This window comes from Marmota monax, unplaced genomic scaffold (genome assembly GCF_021218885.2).
Source record: "Marmota monax isolate L192 unplaced genomic scaffold, Marmota_monax_Labrador192_F-V1.1 WCK01_AAM20220418_F8-fsc00041, whole genome shotgun sequence".
NCBI lineage: Eukaryota > Metazoa > Chordata > Mammalia > Rodentia > Sciuridae > Marmota > Marmota monax.
In genome coordinates, this window is record NW_026695238.1 from 8658235 (window position 1) to 8681248 (window position 23014).

The 23014-nt window shown below is 39.5% G+C and overlaps 1 protein-coding gene across 9 annotated transcripts in view; it reads right to left on the reverse strand.

Annotated features, from left to right (window-relative positions):
• The window catches only part of Dock10 (dedicator of cytokinesis 10), a 234253-nt gene that overhangs the window by 139199 nt on the left and 72040 nt on the right, over window positions 1-23014 (reverse strand). The window contains exon 1 of one of the 9 annotated variants that reach the window (XM_058577515.1): window positions 8586-8811. The exons of 7 other annotated variants lie outside the window; for them this stretch is intronic. In XM_058577515.1, coding sequence (XP_058433498.1) covers window positions 8586-8690 — 105 coding nt within the window. In that variant the 5' untranslated portion in view covers window positions 8691-8811. Of the gene's footprint in view, window positions 1-8585; window positions 8812-23014 lie in introns of those variants that run through there. One more of the 9 variants, XM_046439594.2, reaches the window with a different exon arrangement.

Genomic DNA, 23014 nt, shown 5'->3' on the forward strand with positions numbered 1-23014 from the left:
TTGTTAGCTTTGCAAATAGAAATATCTAGAGGGCAATCCATGTTGTAGATGCTCGGAATTTCTTTCTCTAATGCAAACTTGTACAGATACAAAAGAGACTGTCAGTCCTGGGGAGCTGCTTGGCAAAGAGGCTGATGGAGTCAAGGAGAGAGAACAATCCTCAGAGCAAACCCCTCCTATTTGGGGGCTTCCTATTTGGGTTCTAAACTTTAGGTATAATTAGGGGAGTGAGCCTATTGGGGTCACTCCAATCCTATCAATCTGAATGAGTTATTTTTGATTCTCTGTTTCAAAAATCTGGTCTTTTCAAGAAACACTATGAAAAGAACACCCTTTCCCCACTTTGAGAAGTTGTATGACCTTTCTGTGAGATGCAGTGCAAATCATGATATTATCTGAGACTCCCTTACTTTTCTTCAGTTGCTCCTGTCATTGCTAAATATCTGAATCTTTATTCTGCTTCAAATATTAGTAACAGAATGCCTTCTTCAGTGTTATACTATTAATCCTCGGTTAATGACACACACACAAACAATATTTACTTTAGCATCAATAAAGTAGGCTCTATAAGAGGACAACATGCCAATTATTTAAAATTTCTCTTCACATCTTGGCATACAGACAAGCAACTAGCTCACAGCGATGATCCACAGGGTCCTCAGAGAGACCCCCAAAAAAATCTCCAACCTTGAGACCTCCACAACAATTTAGAAGTAACACAACTGTTAACTAACTTCAGTGCTATCAAGATAATAGAATAAATTTATCAAGAGAAATAAAAGATCTAAATGATACATGAATTCTTTAGACCCTAATATAAGCCAGGACCCTTTGGTCTCAATGTAAATGGATGAGAAACAACTTCCACACCATTTGTGTTTAAAACAAATTGAGAAAATTGGAGAGAGTCCATGCAGCTGGATCCATGGCCACAGCTGTGGGCCTGTGGTCCTGTGACAGATTTAATTCAGCCTCTCATCAGAGGGAGTTCCACTGGACAATCTCTCAAATACCTGAGCTTCAGAAAACAAGACTCGCTTTTCTTACCAAAAGGAAATGATTAAGTAAGGAATAAGCCATTGCCGGCTGACCCTTTAACCTTCTCTCTGTCTTGAATCACAGTGTCATAAGAACGGAAAAACACTAGCTAAATCAAGGTTAAGAACTGTACAGCTGGGCAAACTCAGATTAAGCTGAGTTTGGAAATGGTTTCCTTGGTAACAAAGACACACAGATTGCAGAAGAAATCAACCAGTAGTAACTCATTGTCCATTTCAGTGAAATAAAGCAAGTTAAACTTAGTGAAGTGTTAAGTCCTTTGCAATATAAGGGATGATCAGTTCATTATATTCAGTACACACACATTATGGTTAGAAAAATCATAATTATCTGTTTTGCTAACCCTTGATTTCATTAAGAAACCAAAACCAAAAGAGCCTTAGAGACTTTATCCATGATGTAAGATAGACTCTCAAACTGAATTAGGTCTTTTGCTGCCTCGTTTTTAGGGAAATAATCTAACCTTATTTATGTCTTAGGATCATGTCAAAATTCATACATTTTTGCACAATATATGAAAATAAAAATCAAAGTAGCTGCTTCTCTGTATAATATGGGTACTTGTAAAGAAGTAGAAAATATCCAAGAAGTTCTAAATCAAATTAAATTACGTGTCTCATTTAGTTTTCTAGGAACACTTGAAAGATAATAAATATCATTAAAAATACATCACAACCCAATTACAAGGCTGCTTGACACCAAGGAAATTAATGCCTGAGAGCAAACTGCAGGGAACGTTAGATTAATTTATGTGAAGTCTGTGATGAAAGCTGCCACCCGCTTAAACTCTGACACTATTTTAGTACTTTAGCACATAAACTGTCACCCACAGGTCAAGTGGTGTGTGTGTGTGTGTGTGTGTGTGTGTGCATGCGCATACGTATTTGTGTGTACATATATGTATGTGTCACACACAAACAAATGTAAATAGTTTTGTCAACACGCATCTTATATTTTCAAAAAGTCTCACCATGATGATAGCCAGTTCTTTTATCCTCTTTCTTATCTGTGGCCACTTGGAAGTGAACATACAGAGTGGACACTTTTGGTTTTTCAGTGCAACACCCATCGTGCCTTCTTTTAGGACTAGCATCTTAATTTCCTTTTGAGGACTTCTCTCCCTATTCCCCAAGACCTGTCCTGATTATTAAAAAGGTCATGCATAAAGCCCAGCAAGATCCATTGGATCCTTCCTTCCAAAACACTGACTCTTGAGAGGAGAACTGGAACTTGTTCTTTTCTAAGTTTGCTAGTCCCACAGGACTGACCATTACCTCCAGCCACCAAAATGTGCCTGATTCCAACGTCCTGGCGGCTCCTACTCCAAGCCTAATTCTTTTCCAAGACTTTCTCTATGTCCTGCCTCCTGCTCTCTTCTCTGGACTGTCCTGGCTTTCTGGAGCAAGATTTTAATGCTTCCAACTAAAGATCCTAACACTTCATAAAACAAGGAGCAACACTTATAATAGAGGACTATCACTTCTTCAATTTATATTTATTTGGATTTGAATGGTCTTAAAGGACCTCTTGCAGCCAATGACTTTTGCCTTTGCAGTGCAAGAATGTAGGTTTAATAAACTCACTCATTACTAATGCACCCTCATGTCATCTCACTCTGAAAATTTATACCAGGCATCGTGCATCCTGGGAATGAGGAACTTAGGTAACTTTGTGACTTTCCAAGGTGATACAAGAAGTGCAGCCCTAGTCTCTAATTTTCTATGAACAGTAACTCATTCAATTCATCACCCTCCTAGGACACCAGAACATCTGGAAGTCAAAACATGAGTTTATGACCACATTTGCTTTCTTTGCTGACAGTGTCATATACTGTAATTTTGCTCTCTGTGGGCAATGCCTCACTGTGTTGGAAGTTCTGCTAGACCCCTGCAGCAAATGACAGAGCAGGCATCTGTAAGCCTTCCCAGCCTCAGATAACTTTCCTTCATTCTGCCGTTTTCATCTCAAGAGTCACACTTGCTGAATTTGTAATATGAAAATACATACATGTTTGCTTATAAAAGTGACATAGCCACACCAAGAATTTATTAATATAGTACCAATGGATCCCATAATTTTAAACAACATATCCCGTAAATGCTGATAATATTTTTCTACTCTGGTCATTATAATCAATGTCAAGGACCATGATATGTATTTAATATCTCGTCTCACTAAGTAACCATATTAATCATGGAAGATAACATCATTTCTTTTTTTCTTTTCTTTTTTATTAATAGATGAGAAAACTTAGATTCTGAGGACTTGAATGACTTGGCCAGCAAGCTGATGGAAGAACCATATTTTAAACCAACTCATCCTTAAACCTATGACCCACTTCACTCTACATTGTCAGCAAAAATCTTGCCTTGCAGAAACAAGAAACAAAAAAGCATTAAAAACAAAAAAATTGAAAAGTTAAAAAAAAACCTTTTGAGAACCTAGGTGCCCTTCAACAGATGAATGGATAAAGAAAATGAAGTATATACACACAATGGAATACTACTCAGTCTTAAAGAAGAATGAAATTACAGCATTTTCTGGTAAATGGATGGCACTGGAGACCATCTTGCTAAGAAAAATAAGCCAATCCCCCCAAGCCAAAGACCAAATATTTTCTCTCATAGGTAGATGCTAATTCAAGATGTGGGGAGGGGCTAGGGAGGAACAGAGTTACTTTGGATTAGGTAGAGGGAAGTGAAGGGAGGGGTGGGGAAGGAGTTAAGAAGGATAATAGACCGAACTTGACATTATTACCCTATGTATACATATATGACTACACAATTGGTGTGATTCTATATCATGTACCACCAGAAGAATGAGAAATTATACTCCATTTTTATATGATGTGTCCAAGTGCATTCTATTGTCATATGTAACTAATCAGAACAAATTAAAAAGAAAAAAAAAAAAAAACCTTTGGGGAAGATTCTGGAATAGACCAGTAGTTTGGGAAACTTCCTTCTCCCTTTGTTTCACAGTGAGGGCAGGCCAAGGATTGGCAAGAGGTTACTGAGCATCTCAGAAAAGAAAGTGGTAGAGACAGAGGACAAATAATGTTTATGGACAGGTAAGGAAGGTGAAGAAAAGGAATCTAAAAAGTGGATTTAGAAAGCACTTAGTGAATGCCAATAATGTTTGTGTCAGAATTGCCACCAGTTGAGAAAATCTTGAAAACCAAAAAGTCTTCCTGCCACCACCAGGAAGTAAAGAGTTGTTGGTGTCTGATCTCACTTCCTGTCCACTGTAACACCCGGTGGTTCCCTAGCAGATAGTCCACACCCAGGCTCAGATGGTTGGTTCTCTCCTCGTTTCACTCCTCCCTCTACTGGCAGTCCACCTTGAGCAAAGTTAAGGTCGATCTTGCTTCAACTACAGGCACCTCCCCCAGGTCCATATTGCAGCAAACTGGCTCCTGAACTGACTGTTCCCTCACGTCAGGGCCCACATGCAGAGTCCTGTATGTGTGTTCACCTGGATTCTGAGGCTGGATCAAGTGTCAATGTGTGATTCTCCATTTCCTCCACCTCTCCATTTATAAATTTCATTCCTGATACCTGTGTGTTTCAACCTCAATTCACTCTCTTCTTTCTGAAACCATCACCTGGGACCTCTTATCCCATCCTGTGCTTATTTTCTATCAACTAGCTACCAACAAAATGTTTACAGATCAGATAGTGACAATAAAGAAGCTCACTTGACCAGCAGACTATCTTCATATTAAGATACAAAAGTAAAAGATAAAAAACTGACTTGAAAGACAATAGTATGGTATAATACAGAATAATGTATATGGGAGATATGTCAAAACCATTTGGATGAGATCCTCTGTCTACAGTTTTCAATTTCCTATTAAAGTGATAATAGGTTATTAAAGAAAACACATTTTCATACATATCCAAAGTTTCCTAAATACTTTGAAATCTTGATGATTAATGATCCATTACCCAAGTAACAACTTAAAAACAACAAATCACATTAATTTTGGAAATTTCAGCATTTTTTTCTGACTGTACAGATAACTGATATAACTCAACTCAATCATATATTTAATCTTTGCAAATTAGGACATGAAATGTAGAAAGGAAATTGTCTTTTACTAACATCCTATGCACCAGAGATCATGTCACATAATTTTGGTAATAAATAATAAAAGTAGGCAGTTAAAAACAAAGCCATCAACTACAGAACACTGCACACATTTTCAAAGATTAAGGGAGGTAGTTCACTTGATAATCCAAATAAGTTTCATTTTCCTTAAACGGTTCTCTTAACACAATGGTAATTTCTAACCTGAATGTTGTCTGTGATAAATGGATTAAAATATGTGATGGTGTTTCTTATTCAATACATTGGAAAATTGAATTAATAAAAGAAACCCTCAAATAAATTAAATATTTCAGTAGAGTAAACTCCACAGCTTCAAAGACCACTTGAAAAAAGCAGAATCCACAAATTTGTCAAGCTGGATCAGGAGGGTATAAGATTTAGGTGGCACACTTGTTAGGAAGTCAGAGTTCTGGATAAGCATTCTCGATTGCTACAAAATCAAATAACTTCTAAGTTGGCCTTAGAGCAAGCAATAATAGTTCAAAATCCACATGCTCATTAGAAAAACAGATACTCTAGGAAAATCATCTCCAGCAATTTTTATTTCTCCTTACATTCAAAGTTTAAAAGAAATTATTGTTTCATTTCTAACTTAACTTCAGGGCTTGCATTCATCTGCCAGGGAATTGTCACTCAAATTCCTTCTTCTCTCCTACCTATTGATGAGGCTCCTCAGCCAATCAAGGGAGGGGTTTAGGTTTTAGAAAGCTCAGATCAATGTACTGAGGGAAGATCAATCTGGCTTTGTGTGGGCTTCAGCTGACACTAAGGCAGGGATGGAAAAACGTTTTGTTTTGGGGGCAAACCTCATGGACATATAGAAGGACCTGGGACTCCAGAGCACAAAGACAACCACGCTAGGATTTCCCTTGGAAATGGAACTATTTTATGTGGTTAATAATACTACATGACACTTGTAATTTTTTTTTTTTTACGGTGTTCAGGCCATGTTCAGAAAGCATGTTCTCAAATCAAATTCTAATCAGCAGTCTTAAGAACAGACAGGTGCTATTATGAACATTTTGCAGAAGAGCAAACTGAGGCTCAGGGCGATGTACGTAACCTACCCAAGCGCTGATAGACGGGTGAGAGGTAAACAGCATGACCCCCATGACAGTTGTGTCAAATCTATCCCTCTAATTAATCCATTTTCCTGGATTCTCTTTTCCAAAATAAAAACCACATCTTAGGATGATACTTGAAGATGAACAGAACAATCCCCTACTCAATAGCAGAGACAACCTGTGAAAGCAGATATGCCTATCTTAGGCTGACCAAAAGCAGGCAACTATAGCAGGAAAGTCCCCAGTGCCTTCCACAGAAAAATAGCTAATCGCTGTATGAATGATCTTAATTAAATTTGAATGCATCGCTACTGAATGCTCTGGGAAAACACTGTATCTTACTGGCTGCTTTCCCCATAGTACTCAGTAGCAATATGTTCAAATTCAATTAAGATAATTCTTAGAGTGATTAGCTTCATTATATGTTGAGACACTGGAGGCGGTCCTCTTGCCAACACTGTAAGTGTGGTGTGTGTAAGATAGACATGTTCTCCTGTGTGTTGTCTCTTTTAGTGGAAAAAAAAGTAAATCTCAGGGTGTCATATCATAACCCACTGTACTTCTAAATTCCCTGAGAGAAATGCAGCATAGAAATTGAGTTTTTAGAAATGGTCTAAAGGTTAAAATAATCTCAAACCAAGCAAATATTTGAAACAATTATACCATTTAAAAGCAAATATTTGAAACAATTATACCACTTAACAATTATACCATTTAAAGTAACTGAAAAGGCTTTTAGGAGCCAGCTGAGAGGATACCATCAGTCTCCTATTTCTGGTCAATGGGGAGCAAATGTTGGGTCTGGGACTCTGTGCATATTCTGGTTATTAAATGCTGGGTGCAAAAACCCAGGATTCCTCCCCTGGCTGGTCGCTTGGTTGTGTATCAGCAATACACAGACAGGCAGTACTGAGACAGAATCTGAACAAATAACAACATGTACCAACCCTGAAAGCCAGACCTCTAACAAATTCTGTTCCTATTAAATTGTCACTGAGTATACAGAAAGCCATGTATACTTTACATGATTTTGTCTTATCAAGGGATAAGTGACTATTCTTCGATTTGATTCTTCATATTCATAAATGACAATTCATGTAAGTAGCCACATACGTATTTATATGCAATTTTTAAAAGCCTCTTCTATCTCTAGATTACAGATATTTATATTAAGAAAAAGATTTTTTTTACCCCTAGAATAGAGATTTTCAACCAGGAAGTCACTCTCTGCCCAGAGAATACATTTTTGTTTGTCACAATTGGGGAGAGGATACCTCCAGCATTGGGTAGATAAAAGTCTAGGATGTTGCTAAAAATCCTAGAATTCAAAGAATAACACTACCTCCCTCTCCCTCCACCCCTATCAAAAAAAAAAAAGTTGGATTCCAAGTGATAATGGTGCAGAGGTTGAGAAAGCAAGGAAAGGTGGAACCACCCTGCAAAATGATCTGTCTTAAGATGAGCTCCTGAGTCATGTTGCTGCGCCACGTATCCTACAGAACAATGATGCAAGTAAAAGAAGCTATTTAAGAGCCACACAGAGTGTTCTGTTTTATGCAGGACTTAGCCCAGTAGCCTATGTTAGAATACCACTCTAGGCTCACCCTTGTTAAAAGAAAGTGTTGAAGAAAAGATGGCAGCCACCATGTCACTACTGGGATACCCACATTTCATGGGAGTCACTGAAACAGTCCAGCCAGCAATCTGCTGTAACATGTATCTGTCCAGACAGGAATCTAGAATTCTATGATAAGTACCCATCTCCAGAACACTGATGGTATTTCATCAACAAGGCAGAAAACATGTTTAACAGTAAAACCAAACCAAATCTTTTTAATCTTTAAGATGAATCAACTTTTATAATCCTGGCTCCATCAATCAAATACTTATTTATTTTTTTCCTTCATGCTTTGGATTGTTGTTGCTAATAATTTTAAGGTAAAGTAGTGGAGCGTAATAAAAATGGAGCGGAGACATTTAAAAACCACAACTAGATCTAAGTCATCAACTGGGGTCCCACTTTAGGCAATGGTAGGCTTTTCTTTACTAAAAAACAAAAGTTGTGCCAGTAATAACATTTTGTATCCTAATATTAAGATAACCTTAGATGAATTCTGAATATTCCAAATATTCTATTTAAATCCTCTACCCATATTTTCAAAAGAAGTACAGATAGTTTGAAAGCAGCATGACTTTGAAAAAAAAAGATGTCAGTAAAAGTGAATATTTATGAACCCAGCTGAGTATTCTTATAGACGACTTTGCCAGTAGTCTATGTTAGAAAGCCACCTTTTAAAAAAGACAGTATTGAAGAAAAGATGGAGAGCAAAATGTTGATATTCAGATACCTACAGAACTAAATCTGTGGATTTCTTCTTGATTTATTCTCCTCAGTGTCCGTCTCTTCTTCCAAAAATCACTGGGCTCCCGTTTGAACACCTTACTTCGGAAGCTCATTGTGTTTCTGTCATTCAGTCAGGATATGTTTTTAAAACATCGAGGTAGTTAAACCTTTTCTTTCTGAAGCTTCACCAAGCCGAGCAAATCTTTCTGCTTCGGTGAAAAGGGAAATGCTCATGCTACGTTAATAGAACTCAACAGAAAGGAAAGGAAAACCAACAAGTGACCACTTCCTGTGAGCAGCTCTGCTCTGGTGTGTAAGTTCTCCCTCACACCTGCGTGGAAGCAAGGCAGAGACACAGAGGGACCCTGGGCACTGAAGAGGATTGCTCAGAGCCATACAAACCCTGTGATGGAAAATCACCCGTGGAACCAAGTCGGGATTGAGTCAGTTTACTACAGGCTTCGTATCTGAAGCCACTGTCTTCACTATATAAAGAGAACTGTAATTATGTGGGTTAGTCTCTGTGTCCTCTATTCTGTACCATTGGTCTACCAGTCTATTTTGGTGTCCATACCATGCTGTTTTTGTTACTGTTGTTCTGTAGTGTAGTATATAGTTTAAGGTCTGATATAGTGATGCCACCTGCTTCACTCATTTTGCTAAGGATTGCTTTAGCTATTCTGGGTCTCTTATTTTTCCAGATGAGTTTCATGACTGCTTTTCCTATTTCTATGAGGAATGTCATTGGGGTTTTGATTGGAATTGCATTAAATCTGTATAGTGCTTTTGGTAGTATGGTCATTTTGACAATATTAATTCTGTCTATCTAAGAACAAGGGAGATCTTTCCATATTCTAAGGTCTTTTTTAATTCATTCTTTAGTGTTCTGTAGTTTTTGTTGTAGAGGCCTTTCACCTGTTTTGTTAGGTTGATTCCCATTTTTTTGAGGCTATTTTAAATGGAGTAGTTTTCCTCACTTCCCTTTCAGAGGATTTGTCACTGATATACAGAAAAACCTTTGATTTATGGGTGTTGATTTTGTTTCCTGCTACTTTGCATAATTCTTTTACTAGTTCTAGAAGTTTTCTGGTGGAATTTTTTGGGTCTTCTATAAATAGAATCATATTGTTGGCAAATAGTGCTAATTTGAGTTCTTCTTTTACTATCTGTGTCCCTTTAATTTCTTTCATCTGCCTCATTGCTCTGGCCAGTGTTTCAAGAACTATGTTAAATAGAAGTGGTGAAATTGAGCATCCCTGTCTTGTTCCAGTTTTTAGAGGGAATGCTTTCAATTTTTCTTCATTTAGAATGATGTTGGCCTGGGGCTTAGCCATTACAATGTTGAGATATGTTCCTGTTATCCCTAGTTTTTTAAACTTCATGTTAGTGTTTTGAACATGAAGCCGTGCTGTGTTTTGTCGAATGCTTTTTCTGCATCTAATGAGATGATCATATGGTTCTTATCTCTAACTTTATTGATGTGATTAATTACATTTATTGATTTCCATATGTCGAGCCAACTTTGTATCCCTGGGATGAACCCCACTTGATCGTGGTACACTATCTAAATACAGAAGATAATTAGAAATTATTTTGAAAACTTGTACTCCAATAAAATAGAAAATATAAAGGCATTGACAAATTTCTAGAGTCATATGATTTGCCCAAATTGAATCAGAATGATATACACAATTTAAACAGATCAATTTCAAGGGATAAAATAGAAGACACCATCAGAAGCCTACCAACCAAGAAAAGCCCAGGACTGGTGGATACACAGCCGAGTTATACAAGACCTTTAAAGAAGAACTAATACCAATACTATTCAATTTATTTCAGGAAATAGAAACAGAGGGAACACTTCCAAACTCATTCTATGAGGCCAACATCACCCTGATTCCAAAACCAGGCAAAGATTGCACATTGAAGAAAGGAAACTTCAGACCAATATCTCTAATGAATATAGATGCAAAAGTTCTCAATAAAATTCTGACAAATTGAATTAAAATATGTATCAAAAAGATAGTGCACCATGATCAAGTGGGGTTCATCACAGGTTGTTTTTCCTAAGTTAAGTGAGACGAGAGATATTTTGAGGCAATAGGACTAGGCTATTTCCTTTTCCCCAGCTGGAACTAGATTTAGTTGAAGCACATGTATGTCCCTGGGCTTGGGCCACTTGTACATCCCTACATTGTCACATAGTGATTCATGCCAGACAAGTGACAGACACGACAGTTGTAGGATCCCTTATGTAAGCATGGAAACTGAGGAGGTTTCCTTTGAAAACTGTCAGAAAAATAACAGGTTGCTGTAAAAATGACAATCAGGGAGTTAAACTACATCAATATGGTGTCATTGGTTTAATTAGGCAATCAAGGATTCCATAGAGGACAGCCCCTTTTGACTACGTCATTATGATGTCATTGCCTTAATCAGGCAATCAAGAATTCCAGAGGGTACCGCTCCTTCTGATCCATGGTCACTGGATATTTAGAAATTCCATTTTGTGTCTCTGGCTCTAAACAGATCACATCCTCTAAGGAACCCCTTGACCTCCATTAGGTGAGCAGGTACAAGACAGTACCTGCAGACTTTTCAGATGCCATTTTTTCCTTATGATGTTATGGGCCCCTGCCTCTGGGTCACTTGATTTCCTGGTGTCAGACTTATTTTTATTTTAATGACTAGAAAATAGCATTTAAACCCCTTTTTAAATTATAGACTCATTTGCAAATCTAACAAAAACGATATAACTACTCATAAGAAAAATTGTAAGTATTCAAAACCTGCACATGCACGGGGTCACGTGCAAGGGGATGGCAAACTTCTGGGCTTCATCTTACTGATGGAACCCTAAATCCCGACTCCCAGCTTTAGAAGACAAGCAGACTGCCTGCTAACACAACACTTCATAATCTTGAAAACTTTTCAGTGACTTCCTCCCTTTCTAATCTATTCCTCTTTAGGCATCACGGTTCTTTATCTTGAAGTCCCTCCCACTTCCCAACTTCTGCAATGTGAGATGAACTCATTTCTCATTTCCTTAGATATTGACAAAAGGAGGCACCGCCAGACAGTGTATGAGGACATCAGAGAGTCATGACTTGTGGTCACTGCACGGGGGGAACAATGCCCATGAATGGCACTGCTGGGGCCTTCTTCTGGGCATCTGCCTCCTTTGTTTCTACACCAAGTCTGCTTCTCCAACATTTTGTAAAGTACCCCACATCATTCCCAACAAGTTCCTTCCTGCTTAGATTCAAAAATGCGTTTGCAATAAAAAAATCACAATAGTCAATGGGCAAGAACCAGCAACAAAGACAAATCCGAGACTCGTTGGTTCAACCACAAAGAGACACTGTTCAGTTCATTAGAAAAGAATTCTGATAGTAGTAAATGATCAGAATTTATTAAGTGCTGTCTTCAAGACATTGCTAGACCTTCTGAGAAATGCGTAGCATTCTCCATAGTATTAAGAAGCATATGTCTGATAGAGGAAACCATTAGTGTTAGAAGAAACCTGGGAAAATTTAAAAAAAAAAGAAACAAAAAGAAAGAAAGATTGATTAATCCATGGCTTAGTAGTAACATGTTTGCCTAGTACGCATGAGACCCTGAGTTTGATCCCTAATACAAAAAAAAAAGAGGTAATAATAATAAAAGTGATCTAAGGACTCAAGATGTGAAGGGGAAAGACATGGAGAGAGTTAAATTTAATGGTCTAAAAATAAACTGAACTTTAGGAGAACCGAGGAACAGAACTGAAAACACAAGTCTTGAAATTCTTTTACATATGATGGAAAGCAATTTAGGAAACACTGAGATGGCTAAGAGATAATTGGGGGTAGGGGGTGACACCAGGGCAGTTCAGAGCCCAGAGGTCCCGGGGAAGGCTGTTTTAGGAAGATGGTGCATCCGGGCAGAAATAGATTGAGGACCTGAGAAGAGATCTAAAGGGACTTAGCATAAAAGACAGCTGGGAACCAAGGACCTTGTCATCTGTCTTCACAGAAACCTTGGATGACCTCCAGTGAGTTACTTGACCTCTCTCTGCCTGTTTTAATAAATAGAATGGAATAATGAGCATATGGCTTTTAGAATTTTTATGAAATATGTTAGTCCCTGGAGTTGGGGAATAATAATATATGTATGGGCATATATAATAGCTAAGATTCCTATATGTGCATACATGTGAACTATCATTTGTGGAAAAGGATTGGCATTTGCTAGGTGTTGTATTACTATGCATTTCTGCACATACACACCTGTCTGCATACACATGTGCATAGAAAATACACATGCTCACACATTCTGATATATGGATTCAAAATCTGGCCCTATGGTGTTCAGTTGGAGAAAGCAACTGTCAATAGATTTGGAAGTTAGCTAAGATGGGCAGCCTTAACCATGTTTTACAAGAAACAGGAATTTAAATGTTAAGATGTCAGAAGCTCAAGAAAAATGTTTCAACAATCTGTATTAGATGTCTATTACTGTTGAAGTAAATTTTTGCACATTTCGAGGCCTAAACCAACCCTCATCTAGTATCTCCCAGTTTTTATGAACTAGAAATCTGAGCACAGCACCTTTCTACAATGCTCTGGTTATATCCTCGCAAGGCTGAGGTTCAGGCCTTGAGCAGGGAGGTGGTACTTCTTAAGGCTTCATGGAACAATCCAGTTCCAGGCTCATGTAAGAGTGTTGGCAAAATCCATTCCTTGTGGTTGTAGGACTGAGGGGGTCATTTTCAGAGGAGACCCCTTCTAATCCTGAAATAACCTCACTCACACTTTGAATCTCTGACTTCTACTGCTTCATGTGTCTCATCCATCTCTTCTGCATCTCTACATTCTAGCCAGAAGAAACCCTGGGTTTTAAGCTTCATGTTATGAGACTGGTTCCACCAGGAAAAGCCACAAAAGTTTATACACTTTAAGAGCCGTGGATGAGTAGCCTTAATTTATATCTGCAAAGACCCTTCACAGCAGTACTAAGATTACTGCTTGACTGAACAACCAGGGGGTCTTGAGGGGACATCTTTGGAATGCTGTCTACTTCGGAAGCATTCTGAACTTTGTGTGTATGTGTTTATCTTTTAAAAATGATTGTAACATCACGAATGTACTGAGAAGGCGGTACAGGTGAGAAAAACCCTTGGCCTTTACATGTGGTTTCCACTGGGGGCTGTGAGGTGGGATTCAGTTGTGTGGAGTTAAGATCTGAGTGGGAGGAAACAGAAATTCAGTTTATAGATCATTTACTGGAAACAAATAATAGTGAAATAAAGGTGATAAATAGAATGGGTATAACAGAACCAAAGTTGGAAGGGAGGAAGACAAATAATGGTGGATACATAATCAAGCAGGTAACTAAACATAGAAAACAAAGGCAATAAGTTACAAAAATATCCTTTAAAAACTGTTTAATTATGTTACATTTTAAAATGTGACATCATCATTGAACCTAAGAATCAAGGGGCAGAAACTGGGCTTTCATTGATAATGCATCTAAGTCCACTCCATAAAAATGACCCCCAAGTACCATTAGGGATTCAGAGTCAACTGGAAACTTGGTGGTTTAGATTGAGACAAGTACGCATGATGTGGTGCTTGGTTCCTCAAATCCTAATTTGTGCAACTGGTAAAGCACTTCCTATTGGTTTCCACCTGCTTTACTTACTACCCTTCATTCCATCTTTTCTTTATTGCAATGAGTCTCTTTCAGCACTTGCTGTGATCGGGTCCTTACTGTTGGGGAAAACGGTACAGGAAACTCCTATTTTTCCTCTCCTATTCCCAATACATTTCCCTTTTGCAGCCAGTGAGTTTAGTCTGCTGCACAGCCTTGCTCTGGCTGGAGAGCATGTGCAGTCTCGGCTCACCACCTTACATCCTGGTTAAAGGAAGCAGAACAGCAAGTAGCTACTTCCTCCTTCACTGTGGCCTCTCTTGAGCCCAGCCCCAGGCACAAGGGCTCTCCGGGTTGGTAGCACTGGGGCTCACTGCTTCCTGTGAGAAAGGTCAAGTCAACCGAACCACTTCGAGTTACCAAAGAGGGAAGAGGTTTCTCTAGGAGAGTTTAAATGAACACAATAAAACCTCACATTTCTATATGAAGTTTTCACTGGGTAATATCTGTATCTTTTGTCTATAAAACTCTAATCCAAATAGCATTGATTTTAGTATAAAATATTAAGGAACTTCATGAAAAATAAAGAGTTTTATACAATATGGATAACAGCGAGGGAGAATGTAAGCAAGCCAACAACAGAAGCACACTGCAGTCTCTGTGTGTGTGTGTGTGTGTGTGTGTGATCTGTATGTGTGTTTGTGGTGTGTGTGTGGTATGCATGTGGTGTGTCTTACATGTGTGGAAGGGTATGTGGACTTAGTGTGTGTGTGTTTGTGTCTTACATGTGTGGAGGGGTATGTGGACTTAGTGTGTGTGTGTGTGTGTGATGTGTCTTACATGTGTGGAGGCGTATGTGGATTTAGTGTGTATGTGTGGTGTTGGTTGTGTGTGTATGTGTGGGTGTGGTGGGTTGTGGGTGTGTGCCTGCATTTCAGGCATACATTCCCTTTATTGCATAATAATATTCCAACCACACCCCTTCAGACATGTAAGTTGCAGTGATATTTGTTGATATAATTTCATTAGAATTAAAGAGTTGGAAATTCCCCAGCATCACCAGATGAAAGGGCTTAGGACAGGTAAGGAACTCTTTCTTATAGAGTTTAGTGAACCCATCTTAGATAATAGCAAATGAAAAGGAGGTCCAATTTTCCAATAAATAACTTTTAACATTGGTCATAGCCTTCCACCTCCAGAACAGACACCAAGTCTGGATATACTCAGAAAAGACATCATAGTCTGGATATACCAATGAGTATCTTAATGTGTTATTTCAAAATTGGAGAATGTTGATTTTAGAATTTATTCTTTTAAAATTTCCTATTGGGTATTTAAGAACCTAGCATTCATCTTGAAATTTTTGATGCTTCATGATAAAGGGTAAATGCTGATCATCTATAAATATCAACGGTCCTCAAGAAGTCACATATATCTAAAACATTTCCAGTTTGGTCTTGTCTGTTACTGAAAATGGGACATCTCTCAGGGACAAACACTCATTCTTTGGAGACCCTGCTCCAAAGCACACCCCTTGCCTCCATCCTCAGAAGTCAGGGCATAAGAACACTGACAATGAGAACTACAGAAACACCAGGGCTATCGCAGGACTCCTAAGTTCCTTCCTTACAACTTTGTACATCTGGGTTGCTGGTGCTTGTTAAAAGGTCATGCAGTGAATTCTTCACCTAGAGTACAGTCTTCTTTTCCCATTAAAAAATTAAACCAAAAGCAAATCATTTTTTATTATAATATCATGCCTTTACTTTTTTTAGGGAGGTGGGGTACCCAGGATTGAACTCAGAGGCACTCGACCAACTGAGCCACATCCCCAGCCCTATTTTGTATTTTATTTAGAGACAGGGTCTCACTGAGTTGCTTAACACCTTGCTGTTGCTGAGGCTGGCTTTGAACTCGCAATCCTCCTGCCTTGGCCTCCCACACTGCTGGGATTACAGGTGTGGGCCACCACATCCAGCCAAGCTTTTACTTTTAAAGAAGACTGAAAGGTTTTCTGGGTTTAGGCAGATGATTGTGCCACAAATGATCAGGTGAAGGCACACAAATACAGCCCCAGCTGGGTCTGAGGAACTCTGAATCAGTGTTATGGTCATCTAACACACAGAGACGATTGTGCAACAGCAGTTTCCCTGGAAGACCAAGGCATCCTCTCTGCTGGTTCATCTCTTGTACCACACCCAGCGTCCCTCTTCTGGTGAAGTTAACTACAGTTATTTTCTTTAAAATAAAACAAGCACCTAAAATGCTCTCCTGTAGTTATTCCGACTGCTAATTACCTTGCTTTCAATAGGAATGTCACTCACTGTTTAATAATTATTCAGAAAAATCACATTATACACAGGTTTTATTAAGAGACCAAGGTCTTTTAAATCTGTGAAATTCTAATAGAAAAATTGATTAATTTCTAGAATATCAGCATTATGCATATTTTATTCTATGCTTTTTTTTTCCTGCAGAGATTTGTTTTTACAAACGGAGGGCAATTAAACATTCTTACCTACACAATTTTGATGAGAAATAAATTACTAAGTAAATGCCAAATTCTGAGCATGCAGGCCACCAGCTATTCTGACCAACAATTGCTTGCTAGCAGATCAGACTGTGAGCGTGGGTGTAAGCTGTGCAACCCAGTCCACTCCCAAACTACTTCTTTAATGGTATCATAATGCATTTATCTTTTAAGGCCTCTGTCAGGAGGCTGAAAAGCTAATATAGCATTTAGATTTAGGAATTAATGCTTTACATTGTGAAAACAGAATAACCACAGGTCTTGGTTTCTCAGTCAAGAGTTTCTTTGTACTTTGGAGAGCATTAATTGTTGGATTTCCTTTATTTAGCTGTGCACACTGCAGTAAATTCTTGACCTTTGGTGTGCCATACTTAAGGTTTCCAATTAAAGGACAAATTAATCTTTTGCTATTTGTTCTTCACCTTACCAGGCCAACAAGAAATACTGAAACAGCCAGGAAAGCAGGCCCGGATAGCTCTCACGAGGGCAATCATCCCACATAATCTGCTCAGGAACAGGGCGAGGTGTGGAGAGGCTCAGACTCTGCCCAACACTTCCTGTGCCTGCCCAGTATCAGATGCCAGTGGTAAAGAGAGGATTGGGTAAAGAGAGGACTGGGGGCTGGGGCTGGGGCTCAGTGGCAGTGACTTGTCTGGCATGTGTGAGGCACTAAGTTCAATTCTCAGCACCACATATAAATAAATAAAAGAAAGGTCTATCAACAACTTGGAAAAACAAAAAAGCAGATTGGGAAAGAGCATGTCCCACAGTTTGTATGGGGAGTCAATGGCTCATATAAACAATCCATAGAAATACAAAAGGGCAGAAATTAAGTGAAAAATGAAAAATATTGGTTGTAGACTTCAAAAACAGAAAACAATATTGTATCAGTCAAGGTTAAAGATGATTTCATACAGGTATTATGACTTGAGTTGGGAGCCGGATAATGATAGGACTTTGAAAGTCATTATTGTAAGAAAACCACCAAGAAAAAAATTATAATTAATACATTGTGTCTAAGAATCACATGGAAAGTTGTGAAAAATATGGATGCCGAGGCCCTATCCAAGACATCATCAGTAAGTATGATGGGGGCTCAGTAACCTGGCTTTATAATGAGCATCCAGGTGAAGCTCATTAAAGATGCCATACAGAGCACACCTTGAGAAACAATGACTGAGAAGTCAGGTCACCTAAGAGTTTAATAATGCCCTCTGGGGCACCATTTCCGAAAACAAATAATTTTTTATGCTGGATGGAGGTTTCATTTATAAAATCGAATATTCTCTTTTCCTAATGCATATTCAATCAAGTGGCCATTTGGGGCATGCTACACATTTGGGACACCACAGAGAAAACTTTGGAGTCAGTCAGCCCTCAAACACTGGGCCTCAGACCTGCTCCCAGCCTCCCTCCTACCTGCCCCACCCACCTTGGACTTTACTTCATTTCCTATTCATGGGCCGTTTCTCTGCTTGGACTTTTGTATGTCTGGTTGTTATGGTTTGTATATGAAGTGTCCCCCCAAAGCTCCTCTCACTTTTAGGAATATTTAGAGGTGAAATGATTAGATTATGAGAGCTGTAACCAACTCAGTCCATGCTAGCTTGAATGGACTTACTGGGTGGTAGCTCTAGGTAAGCGGGGTGTGGGTGGCTGGAGGAGGTAGATTACTGGGGGCATGCCCTGGAAGGTTCATCTGCCCTGCAGCCCCTTCCCCACTTCCGTCTCAGTTTCCTCGTCAGCCATGCAAAGAGCAGCGTTCCTCTGTCATGCCCTTCTGCCAAGATGTTCTGCCTTATCTTGGGCCCAGAGCAAAGGACTCAGCCAACCATGGACTTTACCTCTGGAACTATGAGCCACAATCAACTTTCCTTCCTCTAACTTTGGCTGCATTTAATATTGGTGTTCCTCTTGCTTTGGTTGGTATTTCGGTCCCAGTGGCACAAAGCTGACCAATAGACTGGTCATGCTTGTGATATCTCTCATTTATTGTCTGAATCAAGCTTTCTAAAACCCAGCATTATTAATATTTTGGAACAGATCATCATAAATGCCTGTAGCACCCCCTCCCCGGCCCCATGCTGAAATCACTCCATTCTGCCCCAAATGTGAGAACCAACACTGGCTTTGTACATCACCAAAAACTCCCTGAAGAGGAAGGAGGCCAAGATCCCCATCCCAGGTTTTAATCTAAGGTTTCTTTGATGATGGCTTTTAGGTCCAGTGATGTGGAAGATGAAAGATGTTTCTCCTTGGACGAGGGTTTTCACCTCTTGAAAGCCTGGAAGAACCTCAGGCCTACTGTCCTTCCAGGCAACTCCCTCTCTCACCTCTCCATGTACCTTAAAAATCTTACCATTGAAATTAGTCTCTGAGCCTAGGTTTCTGTTTCTGTTCTGAGCTGTTTTCATTAAAATGCAGGTATCATTTGTCTGGAAAAGATTTGAAGCCATTGTAATCTTCAATAACTAAGACTGTTACCTTGAAAGAAGCAAGCTGGACACTAAGGTGAGGCCATCAGGAACTGGAGATGAAGACACACATTTGGAGGCTAAAGTTGGGGGTGGGGAGTGTGGTGTTGGCTACTGTGAGAGAGATCACTGGGCTGAGTCAGCCGGCCTGCATTTGATTCCTGGCCTTTGTACTTACTTGCTGGGAGCCTCTGAACAAATTATCCTGCAAACTGAGGACAGCCATGATACCCACCTCATGGATAAGAGAACAGGTAGAAAGCATTTAGCACAGTTCCTGCAATAGAGCAGTGCTCAATGGATGCTATCTCTAACCTTGATTATGCAGCAACTCCTTTGAGGAGGTGGTCTTGAGCTGGGCTCCTACAGTGTGTATTTTGGGATTGCAATATGATCTTAGATGTTCATGCATGAAATGCTAGGAAAAGCTGGAACCAGGTACACAGAAAGGGCACCAGCTGCTTTGAAAGTGGCAGTGAATGGGACAGGACATGCCAAGATGGAAGGGAGTGGGCAGAAGAGCCCCTTGGTTTGAATATGGATAAGTAGCCTCTCTCCCCCGCACACTTGCTCCTTCCACCACGGACCCCTTTGTGCTCGCTGTGTCTTGCAACACTGGTCACTTCATTTTTAAAATCCCGCTGTGCACAACTACAAAAGGTTCCAATTATCCTATTTCTGTCATCTGCCTTCATCCCACACAAAAGGCTCAAATGCCAAGGAAGTTAAGAAAGCCACATTTTAACCAATATCATATGCTTTTTTTTCCTTTCTTTTCATGGTTACTTTTCTGCCTAAGCAGAACTGTAAATTCCCAGATCAATAAACAGTATGGTCTTTATGTCTCAACTGGGTTGGATTTTTTACTGGCATGTGGCAAATACCAACATTATAATTACCGATCTGATGCTGTGAACAGAAAAGAAAAGGGGACATTGCACTTTAATTTTCTGTCATCCTCTTGGCCCTTCCACAACTTTCCACAAGGACACTGGAAGGTATTAAAGTACACTGACAAAGAGACATTTAATCTGACTTTGCTTTCTTTTGCAAGGATATCATAGATTGGGAAGGAGATCTGTCACCTCAATTGCATCAAAAGATCTTTGGCTGCATTTAATATTGGTGTTCCTCTTGCTTTGGTTGGTATTAAGAGTCACATTTGCAGAGACCAGTTTTGAATTTGTGTGCACTTTTCTGTTTCAGTGCCCTAACAACTGAGTAATGTCAATCATTGATAACTCATTCATTTTTTCACTTAGGCAAAGTGTATCTGTGTGCCCAGTGAGAACAGCATTGGAAGGTAGTTGGGGGCCCTAAGCTCAAGAATCAGTCTATTTCCTGATGGTCTGAGTGCCCTTGGACTAAACAATAACCTCTATGGACCTCTTTGTCTTAAAGTCTTTTTTATCCTTAATATTCTAGGTTTTGTGTTTTTCAATAAAACAACTTATATCATCCATTTTCAGATAAATCAATGTCTGTGTGGAGAAAAGAAGCTTTTGCTTCTTATTTTTAATGGTAAAACAATTTTCTGTTCAGAGCCCTTTTCTCTCCACACTTGGTGCAGATGGTAGGCCTCCAAGATGCTACCTGTCCCCACTCGCTGTCCCCTGCTAGATTCCACTTAAAAAGCTCTCACTAGATGACACACACTTGATGGGGCTGGCAAATAGAGCATCTGGCACTGTTTGTCCACCTACAACATTTCCTGATATTAACCTGGTTAAATCTCAATATTCAGGTTGTTTTTAAAATACCCCTACTTGTGCTTCGAATGTAGCTTCAGAACAGAAGCTGACACTTGGCAACCAGTCCTTTCAAAAATACCTGATGCTCCGTTTTACCCCACTCTGCTCTGATTTCATGAGACTGATTTCATGGGGCCACTACCAAGGCCCATTTGTAAGAAAAGCACAGAGTTAAGGAGGGTGTAATAGCTGATCTTGTTCTCTTGTTGGGTCAACTGTGGACTGATTTTCCTGTAGGCAGTATCTGCTCTACCCTCTCACCTTCCAGGGCATATCTAATCAGGTGTCCCAATCCCACCTCAATCAACCCAGCTGCCTTTCTCTGAACTTGAGCCTTAGAAGAAATGACATGAAGGCAAACTATAGCCATGATTTACACCAAAGACAGTGAGTGGCCTGGGTTCTCCATATTATTTTACTTTGTTGTCATTATTGCTGTCATTATTTTCTTTTCTAGGGACCTGCTCCTTCCTGTGCTTAATTACTACGGCCCGATGTTGAGCGCTTTCTTTAGCCTGACGGGTTAACACACTCCCTTGCTCTTTATTACCCCAGACTTAGATATGGTCCTTTTCTTTTGGCAACCACGGGTTCATTTACTCCATATATGAGTACAGACCTGGTTCTAAGTATTAAGGACAGTCAGAAAGGTAAGCCTTTACCTGCATTAGAGAAGATGGTTCCACAAAGGTTGTGGTGGAAGGTTTGCATTAGAAAGCACTAAAAATCAACCAAACAAAAATCTCATTATCTTTTCTTTAAAATATTCTTCTAAAAACAGAAAAAAAATGATAAACATAAAATAACAAACAATAAGTAAACCAAACCAACAAAAATCTCATTGCCTTTCCTTCTGATCGTATATTTTCTTTTAATCGTCCCTCTCATGACGGCAACTGTCCTTTCTGAATCCAGGCTCGGCCATGTCCTTCCCAACTCAGAAGCCTTGGTTAACATCCTCACTTGTCCTTAGTGATGTTTCCTTCACTGTGTTCTAGAGCTTCCCACAGATCAGAGATTTACAATGTTGACTAACTAGAAATGCAGGATTGAGCAAAGCTAAACTGGCCTCGCCAAAGAACTCAGAGTCATAAACACAATAGGAAACTCCTGAGGAGCACCAGGCACTACTACCCACACTTATTTTTGCACAGAAGCATTTTCTTACAGAACACTTATAATTCTGGGTCACACTGTTTTGGAAATGGTGTCTATAAGTGGCATACACGGTGAGAGACCCAATGAGACTGAATTCAAAATATTTTAGCACATGGGATGATGGCAGCACCTTCGCCGGAATGGTCAGGATTTGCAGGAGTTTATATGAAGAAAGGGGGCTGATGACAGATGGCCTGGGTGGTAAAACCAGGCGACAACGGCATGGTAGCTGGATGATAGGTTTTAGGGCCAGCGCTCGGCACCGTTCTCCATTTCAGCCCATTCCTTTATGCATGAACCAAACCCCCCCATCTCTCTCTAGAGTGACTTTTCACAGCAAATGACCAAGATACTTCTGCACATCAGTCACGAAAATACATAACCTGAGTAAATACTTAAAGTGATTTATTTGAACCAGCCCAAAGGGGACCTCTATTTAGATATGGGGCTTTGGATTTGTTGGGCCTTGTGAGTCCTCAGCTTAATAGGATGAGCTCTGGCAAAGTGTCATAGGCCTGTAGCACTGAATAAGCACAGAAGATGATTCCTGACCCAGTTAAGGAGATAATGCAGAACACCTGCGTCCACACTCCACCCCTCCTTTCAGGAATAGCTGGTGATCTCTCTGCTCTGGTTTATAAAGAGATTTGGGGACATGTTTGTTGCTTTTGATGCATTGCTAGTTACAGCTGCTACATCTACTTCAGCATTATATTGCTGAAAATTAAATTAAGTGTCCGATATTTATGACCACATTCTCTTTGTATTATTTTACAGTCAAGAAAGGATAGTCTGTGTGATTATTCGATTATACCTATGGAAATCTTTCTGAATTAGGAGCCAGAGTGCACGTTTCTGGAAGTCAAAATAGAATCTTTAGTTCTGCATTTACA